We start from the raw sequence: 14,488 nt of genomic DNA, 5'->3' as shown, positions 1-14,488 counted from the left end.
GGGCTATGTTGAATGAAGAATGCATATTGTAATTTCTAGAGCAACCAAAAATGTAGGATAGCTAAAAGTCCATAAAAGGAGATAAAATGGAATAAAAGGAAAACTTTATTAGAAGGTAAGAAAAGATGAACAAAGAACAAATAGAAAATAAATATGAGGCTGGGTGTGGTGGCTCACACCTGTAATCCCAGTGCTTTGGGAGGTGGAGGCATTGGGGATCACTTGAGGTCAGGAGTTTGACACCAGCCTGGCCAACATGGGGAAACCCTGTCTCTACTAAAAGTACAAAAACTACTTCGTGTCGGGCGCAGTGTCGGGCGCCTGTAGTCCAAGCTACTCGGGAGGTTGAGGCAGGAGAATCGCGTGAACCTGGGGAGTGGAGGTTGCAGTGAGCTGAGATCGTGCCACTGCACTCCAGCCTGGGTGACAGAGCGAGACTCCGTCTCAAAAAAAAAAAGAAATAATAATGTGACAGTTTTAAGTTCTGTCATGGTAATAATTACATAAAATATGAAAGATCTAAGCCCACCATTAAAACATAGAAATTGTCAAATTTGATTTCTAAAAAGACCCAACATTATGCTTCCTACAAATGGGTACTCGAAATGTAAAGACGTTTAGTTAAAAGTAATGGATGGAAAATATATACCACATTAACACTAATCAAGAGAAAGCTCCTATAGGACTATCGTGACATCAGGCAAAATATTAAAAGACAAGGATTACTAGCAGGGAAAAAAACCTCATAATGTTAGAAGGATCCATTCACCAAGAAGGTATGAGCCCTAAATATCTGTTCACGGTATAGTGGACCTCCAATATACATGAAATAAAAATAAAAGAATAGACAAATTTACAACTGTAGTTAAGAGATGCCTATACTTTTCGATAACTTACAGAAAAAGAAAGCCATAAATTGGTAAGGCTATAGAAGATTTGAACACAACTGTCAACCAATTTTATCTAATTGACATTTATAGAACATTATACCCAAGAGATGCAGTATGTGACATTCATGTACACATGGAACCTCTCACTAAGAATTATGTGGGACCATCGAAAGTCTCAACATATTTCAAAGACTTGAAATGATAGTACTGTTCTGTTGACTGTATTGGAATTACATAGAAATCAGTAACAAAATGAGGTTTGGTAGATTACCAAATATTTTGAAATTAAGGAAGTCAATTTTGAATAACCCATCAGTAAAAGAATAAATCAGATGGAAAATTAGAAAGGATGTTAAATATATTCAGCAAAAGACAACATCAAAATTATTAAATGTGTGCTTAAATTATTAAAGTAGTACTGAGATAATTTGTATCTTTAAAGTTTAATGAAGAAATAAGGATTAGAAAGTTTTATTCTAAGGACAGAAAAAGAAATTCAGAATAAGTGAAAGGCAGAAAATATAGAGAAGAAAGCAGAAATCAATGAAATAGAAAGCATACTCTAAGAAAATGAACAAAATATAACATTTCCTCTTTGAAAAGATAATCCAATTGATAAACCTGTAGCAAGATTGACTGAGGGGAATAAAAAAATCCGCAGCTTACTGATAAAAAAAATGGGGGGTGCTTATGGTACAGATTCTATAGCTGTTAGAAGGATAAAAAGGAAATAACTATTTAAAACTTTTGTTTGTTATTTTTAAACAACAAAAACCAATTGTTTTAGTATCTGTTTCTGTGTTAGGAATCTCTCCACCACTTGGTGGCTTAAAACAACAGCAGTTGACTGTTTCTCTGAATTATGTGAATCAGCATGTGGTCCTTTATCCCAGGCTTCTTTGTGGCATTGTATTCTCCGGGCAACATTCAAAGAAGGTAAAGGTGGACTTTGCAAATCATGAGGCATGGGGACTGTCACTTGCCCAACAAAACTTACGCTGCATTGAGTTGATGTAAACAAGTCACAAGGCCTGCCCAAATTTGTGGGGTTGGGGAAATAGATTCTATCTCATTATTTTAGGTGGTGTAAAACATTCTGGCCATGTTTTTCAGTCTACAGTGGTTAAGTCAGAAATAGTGAAGTCTGAGATTTTACCCTATTTACAAGCTAAAAAGTTAAGCCTGCCAGAAAACAGAATACCTTTAGATTAGAGACAGAGAGGTTATTACCACAAAAGCAGTAACTAGAGGAATGTCTTGTGTCAGTTCTTTAAACCTTAATCTTCAGAGGGTGACATACTGAGAGTCCTATAGTACCTGCTCGTGCAGTAGTGTACGTAATAGGAGAAGAACCCCAAAATAGAAAACCTGATCTTATTTAGGACCACTGGTAACCTGTCCATCCTCTCCTCTGGAGTATAAGCAAGTCTTTTCTGGAGAGGGGAAGGTGGACTCTCTGAAACTTGCTTAGTGTTACTATCCTAGAATGTCTCTATACAAACACCTTATATAAATAACATTACTCAGAGGACCGAGAAGATGCAGGAATGTGAAATGTTTATGGAGAATTTTCTTTCAATGCAGTGTAATCTCGATCACAATAATTTGCCTTCCTCTCTTATACAAAATTTGATCTCACTTCTCCAAAAGTCTTATTCCATTAAAGTATGAGACTTGATGATCTGTCTCATCAAAGTGAGATCTAGATACAGATAAGGCTTCTCAATGCCATTTGTAATTAGAAAAATGCAAAATTAAGAAAGACTGAAAATACCAAGTGTTGGTGAGAATGTAATTGTAATTTTCTTTTCTGGGAATGTTAAATAATAAAACCACTTTGTAAGACAATAGTTTTGAATAGAATTAAATTACTTACAGACTATGACCCAGCAGTTTCATTCCCATGTATTTACCCATGAGAACAGAACCCTGTGTTCTTATTAACACTTGTACACAAATGTACTTTTATTCAGGACAGGCTGCCTTGGTCAGGTGTTGACTGGGAAGGGGCAAGTGTGAACCTTTTAGGGTGATGGAAATGTTAACATGTCTTGATTCCTGCTGGTTATATGATTGTATCTCTCTACCATCTATACTCTTAGAATGTGTTCATTATGTAAATTGTATCTAAAAATACAAAAATGGAAAATTTTGCAAATGTAAGGATTCCCTGGTAATTCAGTGTATATGTCTACCACTTAATTGCACAGTAATACATTTTTAGATATGTTTAGGTTAACCATAGTTTGATTTTAACACTGTTAAATTTTAACACTGTTCGTATTGAAAAAACACCCAGCTTTCTTCTTGATTAGAATTAGGCTAATGGGACCAGACACTGATGTTGATCTTCTAGTTATAAGTATGATCTAGCCATCAGCATCTTTTCCTTGTTTCTTGTATATGTTATAGGCATATCACATTTTATATATATTTAGTTTTTGACTGTTGTCTTTCAGAATTACTCTTAACACAGCGTTTATAATTTTTTCTTTCTTTCTTTTTTTTTTTTTTTTTGAGACGGAGTCTCCCTCTATCGCCCGGGCTGGAGTGCAGTGGCCGGATCTCAGCTCACTGCAAGCTCCGCCTCCCAGGTTTACGCCATTCTCCTGCCTCAGCCTCCCGAGTAGCTGGGACTACAGGCGCCCGCCACCTCGCCCGGCTAGTTTTTTGTATTTTTTTTTTTTTAGTAGAGACGGGGTTTCACCATGTTAGCCAGGATGGTCTCGATCTCCTGACCTCGTGATCCGCCTGCCTCGGCCTCCCAAAGTGCTGGGATTACAGGCTTGAGCCACCGCGCCTGGCCTATAATTTTTTCATTACTTAAGTTTAAAAACTTTTTTTTACTCTTCTACTTTCTATCTTTATTCTTTTTCATATTATTATTTTAATTGTTATGTACTTATCAGTAAGGGGTTAATAATGTTCATAAAATGCCTTGGAACTAAGCATAAATATACCAAATACAGATTAGCAACATTGTGATAACTATGATTAAACTAAATGATCTTACACAACCACTAAATATCGTCTGATAGGTGTGGGCATGCCTGAGGAGGCTTTGTTTTACATTTTTACTAAATGAAATATTGCACCACGTAAGATTGCTCTTAAATCCAGTCGAGTATACATGTGTGCCTCGAGGCGACCCCGGAGTGCAGCCTTGCCATGGCCTCCGAAGCTTCTCCGCATCTCAGGGCGCCCCCGCAACTCTCTGTGGATCTGGAGGCCTGGCATCTATGAGGATGACGAGGGGAGGACCTGGGTGACCATGGTTATGCAACCTGTATCCCCTGAACAGAGAATGGGCTGGGGGCTCGAGCTCACAGGGCAGCACATATGAACCCAGCATCACGGTGCACATGTGGCAGATGCCAGTGCACACCCCGGAGCCACTGTCCCCCAGCCAGCTCCTCTTCTCCCAGCTGCTCCCCGTGTGGCAGCTCTACCCCAGGAGGAGGTACCAAGCAGCAAATTCCAGTTTCTGGGAAATAGTGGACCAGATCGTTTCCATGGAGCAGCTGGTCCTAACATATTGGCCGGCAAGGAATGACTGACATTGGGAGTGGCTGGCCCTGCTTGCCCTGACTCCTCTGGCCTCATGTCTCTTCGCGCCCCCTCAGTGAGGATCTTTGTGTACCTGCTATTCCGTTTGCACATCCAGCATGGCCTCCTTGCAGGCAGGAGGCAGTGGGGTCCCTGCCTGCTCAGCTTCTCTCATTTTCTTCACTTATCAGTCTTGTCCTGATCCACTCAGATCTGTACTGAGGGCACTTGGCCTGGATGGGCTTCACTAGGGGCCCTGTCTGTGCACTGGGCCCGTTTCCCCTGCTGGCTGCAAGCCATGGGTTCTCTTTCTCCTCTCTGCCCCTCATGCTGATCTTCCAGATGCCACTCCCAAATGTCCTTGACTCCATACCCACTAGGCTGCATACCCAGCCAGGCCTCTGGCACCCTCAGTGCAGCCCATGATTGGAAACTCACCATCAGCAGTCAGTGGCTTGGTTTAAGAGATGGCCGCAGAGGGAACTGAGTCTGGATGTGTACTTGGATGCCCTGGGGGTATCAGTTCTGCTGACACTTTGGCCTGAAATAGATGAAGTGCTGAGCAAGCAGTGTATGCTGGAGCCTCAGTGAGTCCATCTGCACAGTGGGGAGTATGGAGGGATGGGTTTGGCCTGTGCTTCTGCTTGTTCAGTCCTTCAGCTCACAGCAGGATGCTAATCCATGAAGGTGACCTCGCAGTACTGGTTAATTAAACTTATTGCTCACTGAAAAAAGAAATATATAGCCAGGTATATCTTGTGATCTCTTTAGGTAAATAGAAAATGTGCTTTATTAAAAAAAAATCTTCACAGTGATTTTACTTTTCAATTTTTATAGTAATTCTCAAACTGAGACTTTTGTCAAAATAATCTCAAGCAGAGGATGGGGAAGGCTAAATGATAGTGGCTATGGTATAGATGAAATAAGATTGACCATGCATTGATTATTGTTGAAACTGTGTTGGAAAAAGGAATCACATGACTTTTTTTATTGTTGTTGTTTTGAGATGGAGTCTCTGTCGCCCAGGCTGTAGTACAGTGGCGCGATCTTGGCTCATTCCAGCCTCCGCCTCCCAGGTTCAAGCAATTCTCTCGCCTCAGCTTCCTGAGTAACTGGGATTACAGGTTTGCACCACCACGCCCAGTTAATTTTTGTATTTTTAGTAGAGATGGGGTTTCACCATGTTGGCCAGGCTGGTTTCAATCTCCTGACTTCGTGATCCACCTGCCTCAGCTTCCCACAGTGCTGGGATTACAGGCGTGAGCCACCACACCCGGCCCGACATTTTGTTTAAGACAAAGAATTTTGAGTTTTATACTGTACCTAATTTACTAAATCAGAATCTCCAGGGAGAGAGTATAGTATCTGTATTTTTCAAAAACAATGAGTGAATATTAAGTAGCTAGTTGCAGTTACAGCCAAGATACGTTTTTCTTCCTCATGAACAGCTTTTTAAATTGGTGGCAGAGTTTACTAGGGCAGTCTATGAATGGTTGCCCAGATCCTGCTTATGAAAATTATCAGTGAGCTCCTCTTTTTCTCTACTAAATTATTTCTATCTATCTGCCTACAAATCTAGTGTTGTAGCTCTTCATTCATATTCGGGTCTGGCGACTACTTTATTTTTCTAATGTTTTATATAGCAAAACTACCTGAGTTGTCTGTTCTAGTTCTTCTGCTCTTTCTTGAATCCCTTCCAAGTAGTGTTTTGCCCCACCAACTAGAGGTGATTTTGTCAAGATAATCAATGACTTTCACATTAATACACAGTGGCCATTCTAAGTCCTTATTAACAGAGGTGATAACATCTTCCTCCTTGAAACATTTTTTTTTTTCCACCTGGCTTTTAGAATATCACACTTTTTCTGTCGGGGTGGAGTGTCTCTTTTGCTTCACTTGACTGCTTCTCTTCAGTGTCCTTTGCTGGTCTGTAATGTTTTGGGGCTCAACCATTGAACCTATTCTCTTTTCTGTCTGCCCTCATGCCCTTGATGATCTCATCTAGTTTCATTGCTTTAAATATCATCTATAAGCAGATGACTTTCAAATTTGTATCCACAGCTTGGATCTCTTCCCACATCTCTGAATGCCTGTATCTAGCTGCTTAATGTCCTACTCAGATATCTTTCAAGTATTTCAAAGTAAAGTTTTTGAATACAAGCATCTCTCTTCTCTCTGCCCTGCTCCTACCATGGTCTTATTCCATTTCAGTTTACTGGCAGCTCCATTCCACCAGACTGTCATATCTGTGGGAGTCTGTATGAGTGACAGAAGACTTGGTGGCAAACTTTGCTTGCTGTACACACAGCTTCGTTGTTGCTGCTGTTGTTTTTTGTGGCATGCAGTATATGTCGAATTCTTAGAGAACGTTAAACACACACGTTAAACACGTTAGTCCTATACCATTTGGCATAGCGACAAATAGTTTGATGTATTTAGGGCAATTCTGAAATTCTGAAACACATAAATGGATATCACTCTGAGTTTTTAAGAAAAAGATGATTTATGATGTATGCACTTTTTATTAAGACTATTATTTATTAAGCTGTCTCACTTTGGAATGTGTTGGCTGCAAGTACAGAAAACATAGAAATAATTTAAGCAAATAAGGGAATTAGTTTTCCCACATACCAAGAAATCCAGAAATAGAGAATAGTTAGCATTAATTCAGCTGCTCAGCAGTGCTATTTGAAACCCCAGCTTGTTTTGTTTTTTTCCTCTGTCTTATTTATTGGCTGGTTATTATTCCTCATGCTTGTTGACTTATGGTAATAGGATGGTTGTTTCAGCACTAGATACTGTATACACATACAAGGCTAGAAAAATGGGAGAGTGGTGGTGTCAGACATATTTGCTCCCATTTATCAGGAAAGCAAATGTTTTTCCAGAATTAACCCGCATTTCACCACCAAAGCAGACTTCAGAATATAAGCCTTTGATTTTCACTGCGTTACCCATTTCTTCTTGACCCCTCCAGGCATGGAAAGCTCAAAAGTGGTAATTGAGCTGGGCCCCTTACTGCCCTGAATAATCTAGAGTCTTGAAAGGAAGGCCAGATCACACCTATAAACCCAGCACTTTGGGAGGCTGAGGTGGGTGGAAGGATTGCTTGAGCCAGGAGTTTGAGACCAGCTTGGGCAACATAGTGAGACTCTGTCTCTGCACACACACACACACACACACACACACACACACACACACACACAAGAAAAAAAGAAAAAAAGGGTACCTGGCTGTGGTGGTGCATGCTTATAGTCCCACCCACTCAAGAGGCTAAGGCAGGAGGATCCTTTGAGCCCAGGAGGTCGATGCTGAAGTGAGCCATGATTGTGCCGCTGCATTCTAGCCTGGGTGACAGAACAAGATCCTGTCTCAAAAAAAAAAAAAAAAATTCCGGGCGTGGTGGCTCACGCCTGTAACCCCAGCACTTTGGGAGGTCAAGGCGGGTGGATCACTTGAGGTCAGGAGTTTGAGACCAGCCTGGTCAACGTGGCAAAACCCCGTCTGTACTAAAAAAAAGAGTTAGCCAGCTGTGGCGCGTACCTGTAATCTCAGCTACTCGGCAGGCTGAGGCAGGAAAGTTGCTTGAACCCAGGAAGCAGAGGTTGCAGTGAGCTGAGTTTGCACCACTGTACTCCATCCGGGGCAACAGAGTGATACGTCTCAAAAAAAAAAAAAGTATTAGAAGGGAAAATAAATTCCATGAACAGTTAACAGTGCCTGCCACATAGAACTATGAAAAATTACTAAGATATAATTGGCCGAGTTTATTTGCTTGGAAAATTATTTCCCAGTAAGTTCAAATTAATGGCATTTTAATGGTAGGTGAAAGAGTATTTATTTATATAATGAGGGCTCTCAATAGTTTATAAATGTATGAAGACTATCCACTGTAAAGATAGCCATTTGGCTGGGTGCAGTGTCTCACGTTTGTAATCCCAGCACTTTGGGAGACTGAGGTGGGAGAATCACTTAAGGCCAGGAGTTCAAGACCAGCATGGTCAACATAGTGAGACTCTGTCTCTAAAAATAATTTTAAAATTAACTGGGTATGGTGGTGTACACCTGTAGTCCTAGCTACTCAGGAGGCTGAGGTGGGAGGATTGATTGAGCCCAGGGGTTTGAAGCTGCAGTGAGCCATGTTTGTGTCACTGGGCTCTAGCCTAGGTGATAGAGTGAGACCCAGTCTCTTAAAAAAAAAAAAAGAAAGCTAGTCATTTATTTAGAAGCTAGTAAATATGTGTATGTGTGTGCATACACTTGTGTGTGTGTTTTTAAGAGGCTAATATTTTGGTGTGACTATTTGGTCTTAACTATTTTCAGTTTACAGAGGTTAATTTTTGAGAAGTTTAACTTTTGTATAAATGAGATATTAAAAGAGATGTTCCTTAAAGTCATAAGGATTCGTTTTATTGTTAATTTTTTTTTTTTTTTTTTGCTTTCTATAGAATGTTGGCTCAATTAAGAAACATCAGGGAGATAAATTCAACCCAGTGGTAAGTAACTTCAATTTCTTTTGGTAGAAAGTTTTCAGCAGCCAGTTACAGTGGCACACACCTCTAATCTCAGCACTTTTGGGAGGTCAGTGCAGGAGTTTGAGACCAGCCTGGGCAACATGGCGAAACCCCCATCTCTGTAGAAATTACAAAAATTAGCTGGGTGTGGTGGCTGGTGGCATGGTAGTACCCTTGGGAGGCTGGTGGGAGGATCGCTTGAGCCTGGGAGATGGAGGCTGCAGTGAGCCAACATCACAGCACTGCACTCCAGTCTGGGCGACAGAGTGTGACCCTGTTGCCAAAAAAAAAAAAAAAAAAGCTTATTATTGTGCTCATTTTCTGGGTCGACACTTTCTTCTCCATTGTGATTAGAAGATTCTTATGTCTACAGTGTTACTTCTGATTTATAAAGTGGCTCTTCCTTATGACATACCTGAAATTCTAATTAGCAGTTCCCATGTTGATCAGTTCAGTTCCGATCAGGCTAGGCTTTCTTCCTTTTGGATTACTTCCTTGTGTTATTCTGTAAAGGAGACTCAGTCTCTGGGTACTGTTACTCATTTACTTCTCTTTCATATGTTACTTTCCTCCTCTGCCCTCAAGAATTAAGGTTTTCAACCTTTCTTATCAGTCAGCAGTTCTTAGTCTATACCACTTGCATTTGCAGGCCTATCTAGATTTGGCACTCATTTTTATATTGGCACTAGGCCCACTGAATTTGATCTGAGGTCTAAATTGCTCTCTTTGTAGTCTCTATTCACAGAAAGTTTTCCTTTGAGACGTAAACTCTATTTAGCTTCCTAGAGCCCAATATCTAATCTTCCTTTTCTGAATTCGTTCTCCTTTCAGAGAAGTTCTACAATTTCTGTTTGTCGGTCTACAACATGATTAGCTCTACAGAAAAAAACTTGGAAATTGTTATATCTCCATTAACAATTACTTGACCCTATAAATTGCCTTATACCTCAAGTGCCCTACATCTTTATATGTTATCTTTATATGTTTGGACCCAATATGGTCCAGTGGCCATTAAGCGTTTAAATGTGTGACTTATAAACTGAATTTTAAATTTTATTTGATTTAGCTTTTAACACTAAGTTTAAATAGCCACATGTGTCTAGTGGCTACCATACTGGACCTAGCAGATAGAATTCTTTCCTATTCTTAAGTGTCCTCCTAACTCAGTATCAGTTGTATTAAAATGTTTAGAACAAGAAATTTTGTATTCGTTTTGGAATTTTTTAAATGATCTCATAAGTATATGGGTAAAATCTAAATTCTCTTCTGGCAATTAAAACCTTCTTATTAGATGAACTGTTTATTCTTATTGATAAAATATGCCTTAATATGAAGATTGTTACTAAGTAGTAAACTTTTATGGATATTTATTTGTTGACAGAGATTTTAGATGGAAACATTTAATGTTTGACATCTTAGTTTCTTTTTTTTAAATTCTGAAGGAGGAGTATGTAGCGAAGATTTACTGATACTTGAATTGTTTTAAGAACCTTCTTTCAAGTATGTGTTATTATATATTGAGAAGCAGTATGGAAGAGCACAGACTCAGTTTTTTCGTGGAAAAATGCAGTTAACAGTACATATCTTAGAACGTTGTAGTGACGATGAAATGAGAGTCTGCATATAGTTTATCTAAAGAACTTAGCACAGTGCCTGGTATGGAGTGATTGAGTAAGTAGGCTGGGTGCTGTGGCTCACGCCTGTAATCCCAGCACTTTGGGAGGCTGAGATGGGCAGATCACGAGGTCAGGAGATTGAGACTATCCTGGCTAACGCGGTGAAACCCTGTCTACTAAAAATACAAAAAAAAAAAAATAGCCGGGCATGGTGGTGGGCACCTGTAGCCCCAGCTACTCAGGAGGCTGAGGCAGGAGAATGGCCTGAACCCGGGAGGTGGAGCTTGTAGTGAGCTGAGATCAGGCCATTGCACTCCAGCCTGGGTGACAGAGCGAGACTCCGAGACTCCGTCTCAAAAAAAAAAAAACAGTAAGTTGTAGTGACAATGAAGTGAGAGTCTGCATATAGTTTATCTAAAGAACTTAGCACAGTGCCTGGTATAGTGTGATTAAGTATAGTAAAAAAAAAATTTTTTGCGACGGAGTCTCGTTGTGTTGCTTGCGCTGGAGTGCAGTGGCACCATCTCGGCTCACTGCAGCCTCCGCCTCCCGGGTTCAAGCAGTTATCCTGCCTCAGCCTCCCTAGCTGGGATTACAGGCATGCACCACCACGCCCGGCTAATTTTTTTGTGTAAAGATGGGGTTTCGCCATGTTGGCCAGGCTGGTTTCAAACTCCTGACCTCAAGTGATCCGCCTGCCTTGGTCTCCCAAAGTGTTAGGATTACAGGTGTGAGCCACTGCACCCGGCCTAGAATAGCCAATTTTTTAAAAAGATTGCAAGGGAAATACATACTTTACTCTTTGTCACTTTTAAAATACCATATAATATGAAGTAGGAGAATTAGAAGCAGTGCCTTGCAGATCCCTGTTACAGCTTCAGGCAAAAGGAAAAATCGCTAATACCAGATCCTGTCTTTGTTTTAACATTGGACATTTTGTTTATACATGGATTCTTTTCAGTAATCTGTATTTTAAAACATTATATTAAGATATTGTATTTATCTTGATTACTGAATTTTTTGATACCTCCTTATATTTTGTGCCTGAGGCCTCACTGGCCTTAACCTAGTCTTGGTCCTGGTTAGAGGTAATCTAATACTCTAATGGAATCTTCTGACTACAGCAAGAATAGATTGTTTTACATAGAAAGAATTGATAACACTAATTATCATTTGTATTTATTTTATTTACTCCTAATATTGCTATAAAGTTGCCAGTATATTTGTGTGGTGTTTGAATTTTTTGGTTTAATTTTATCTTAGAGTATGCTGCACAATTCAAATATTTAAAAGTTGATTTTTAAACTTTTATTTCTTCAAGTTAATTGCTTTATTACTTGTGCAAATATAATCTTACTTTGCTAATATAATCTTAGCCTAGTTAGAATTAGCCTATGTATTGTGTACTTAATAAAGTTGGCCCTGAGAATGTTCACTAATTCAGAATTGGCCTTTTCCCTAAATTAATTTGAAATCTGTTATTTATTTAAGCAAGTTTTTGCACCAGTGTGTAACCTTAAACACATTTCAGACATACAAGTTCTTTAGAAAAACTATAGGGCCAATATTTAATTTAAACAAAATATACTTGGAGTAGGTGGGAATTTTCACGTGGAAACTTTGACTTTTCATAGGAAGGTTATAGGGTGATTGATCCCTGATGGCTGGTTAAGAAGACCTGAAAATATCTTTGCATTCCTACTTCCTACTCAGAACTGCACCTAATCAAGTCCTTAATGAAGACATGTAGAACTCTTAGAGTCAGAGATTAAGTAAAATTAAATAAAAATATTTGTCTTATTAGAGTTTTTCTTGTTGAGAACTAAGAAGCAGACTCAAAGCACGGTTTTGTTTGCTTGTTTTTTTGAGACAGAGTCTCGCTCTGTTGCCCAGGCTGGAGTGCAGTAGCCTGATCTCAGCTCACTACAAGCTCTGCCTCCTGGGTTCACGCCATTCTCCTGCCTCAGCCTCCCGAGTAGCTGGGACTACAGGTGCCCACCACCTTGCCCAGCTAATTTTTTGTATTTTTAGTAGAGATGAAGTTTCACCGTGTTAGCCGGGATGGTCTCGATCTTCTGACCTGTGTTCCGCCTGCCTCGGCCTTCCCAAGTGCTGGGATTACAGGCGTGAGCCACCGCGCCCGGCCTCAAAGCACAGTTTTTGAAGAAGCATGTAAATGGCTACTTCATGGATTGTTTCGTGAAGTACTAAAGAGCTTGAATTCAATTTGAAATCCAGTAGCTATAAATGTGGGTATTAAAGCATTGTTAAATGGGTTCCATTGTGCTTGTATAGTGGCGGGAGAAGTGTTTATCTGTGACATATGAATTGTGATAGATGGGAATGATTTGTTCTGAAAAACCATTGTAACATGTATGTTTTAATTTCTTTTTATTCGAATATTGCAGTGTCTAAAATGACTACAAAACGAAGTTTGTTTGTGCGGTTGGTACCATGTCGCTGTCTACGAGGGGAAGAGGAGACTGTCACTACTCTTGATTATTCTCACTGCAGCTTAGAACAAGTTCCGAAAGAGATTTTTACTTTTGAAAAAACCTTGGAGGAGCTCTATTTAGATGCTAATCAGATTGAAGAGCTTCCAAAGGTATGCTAATACTTTCTTTCAAGAATTACCTTTGGTTATTTTTATACCTAGAAATATGATATTCCTGATATTGCTATAAAGTTGCCAATATATTTGTGTGGTGTTTGAATTTTTTGGTTTAATTGTATCTTAGAGTATGCCGCACAATTCAGATTTTTAAAAGTCGATTTTTAAACTTGTATTTCTTCAAGTTAATTGCTTTTATACTTGTGCAGATAACGTAAAATTTTGTATTTAATTTTAGTTGCATTGTAGCCATTAAGGTAAATAATGAGACTAAATAATTTCTAGAGTCAGTAGATTTGACTAGACCAATAATTGAAATTAATGCTGTCTTTTTCTACTTTTCATAAGACATTAATGTGCATTGTTATAATTGAGGGTAATTGTCCCTTTGCCATGTCATAATTTTATTGTTAAACAGCTTCTTTTGAGTTCATACAGTTATTGTTTTCCTCCATTTATAATTTGTTTGAAAAGGTTTTGGAGGACTTAAATTTCTGAAGTCTAGTAACAACTGAAAGGAGAAAGTTAGTTTGTTGCCGTGAAACACCTTCTCAAGTTATTACCTTGTTTTTTTTTACCAAAGTTTTTTCAGTGTGCTTTTTCTTCTTAAATCCCAGTCTCTTATTATCCTATATCAATTTCTTCTCTTATTATCCTATACCAATTAAATTGCTATAATTTTGCCACCCAAACAGCAGTGTTTTTAAAACTGTGTAGCGACCCATTGGTAGCTCATAAAATCAATTTAGTATGTGTGGGTAGCATTTTGAAAAAAGAACCGTAAATTTGGACTGCAAGAATTAGGAAATATAGGACAATTAAATTAGAATTTTCAAATAAGGAATAATTTGTTAGTGTAAGTGTGTTCCATATAATTGTGAGATACACTTTACTAAAAAATTATTTGTTGTTTATCTGAAATTCAAATTTAATGAACATCTTACATCTACTCTTGCAGCCTTAATTATAAAAAATAGAAAATGGAGTGTGTTGTATATAGCCATTGTTTCATGAAAATATTTTAGATTTGTGTGTATATACATACTGGATGATGGTATGCAACAGACTTTTTTCTGGTGGTCAGTAAGAACATTTTGAAAGCCACTGCTATCCTAGGGGTTATTTTACAGAGAAATCTTTATATGGCTATGGATAAAAATTAAAGGTTGTTGGTCACATATTTATGAACTAGAAACCTAGGTTGTGGTAGGGTAATTCACTGTTCTTCCTTATAAATTGTTCTTCAGCAGGCAGTTTATCTTCCTTAGCTAGTTCTAGAGAATATGGAAGACCAAAATTTGTCTCCTTCTC

The 14,488-nt window shown here is 38.9% G+C and overlaps 1 protein-coding gene and 1 pseudogene across 6 annotated transcripts in view; both read left to right on the top strand.

Moving 5' to 3' along the window:
* The window catches only part of ERBIN (erbb2 interacting protein), a 154,847-nt gene that overhangs the window by 55,401 nt on the left and 84,958 nt on the right, over positions 1 to 14,488 (top strand). For all 6 annotated transcript variants that reach the window (XM_017877103.1, XM_017877099.1, XM_017877098.1 and 3 more), the window contains exons 2-3: positions 8,885 to 8,932; positions 12,975 to 13,171. In XM_017877103.1, the coding sequence (XP_017732592.1) occupies positions 12,983 to 13,171 (189 nt within the window). In that variant the 5' untranslated portion in view covers positions 8,885 to 8,932; positions 12,975 to 12,982. The remainder of the gene's footprint in view (positions 1 to 8,884; positions 8,933 to 12,974; positions 13,172 to 14,488) is intronic.
* LOC108532846 (T-cell leukemia/lymphoma protein 1B pseudogene) lies at positions 4,059 to 4,447 on the top strand (annotated as a pseudogene).

Source organism: Rhinopithecus bieti, unplaced genomic scaffold (assembly GCF_001698545.2).
Source record: "Rhinopithecus bieti isolate Rb0 unplaced genomic scaffold, ASM169854v2 scaffold_10181, whole genome shotgun sequence".
NCBI classification, from domain to species: Eukaryota; Metazoa; Chordata; class Mammalia; order Primates; family Cercopithecidae; genus Rhinopithecus; species Rhinopithecus bieti.
Note: the sequence above shows the minus strand (reverse complement) of the source record. Positions and strands in the feature narration are given on the sequence as shown.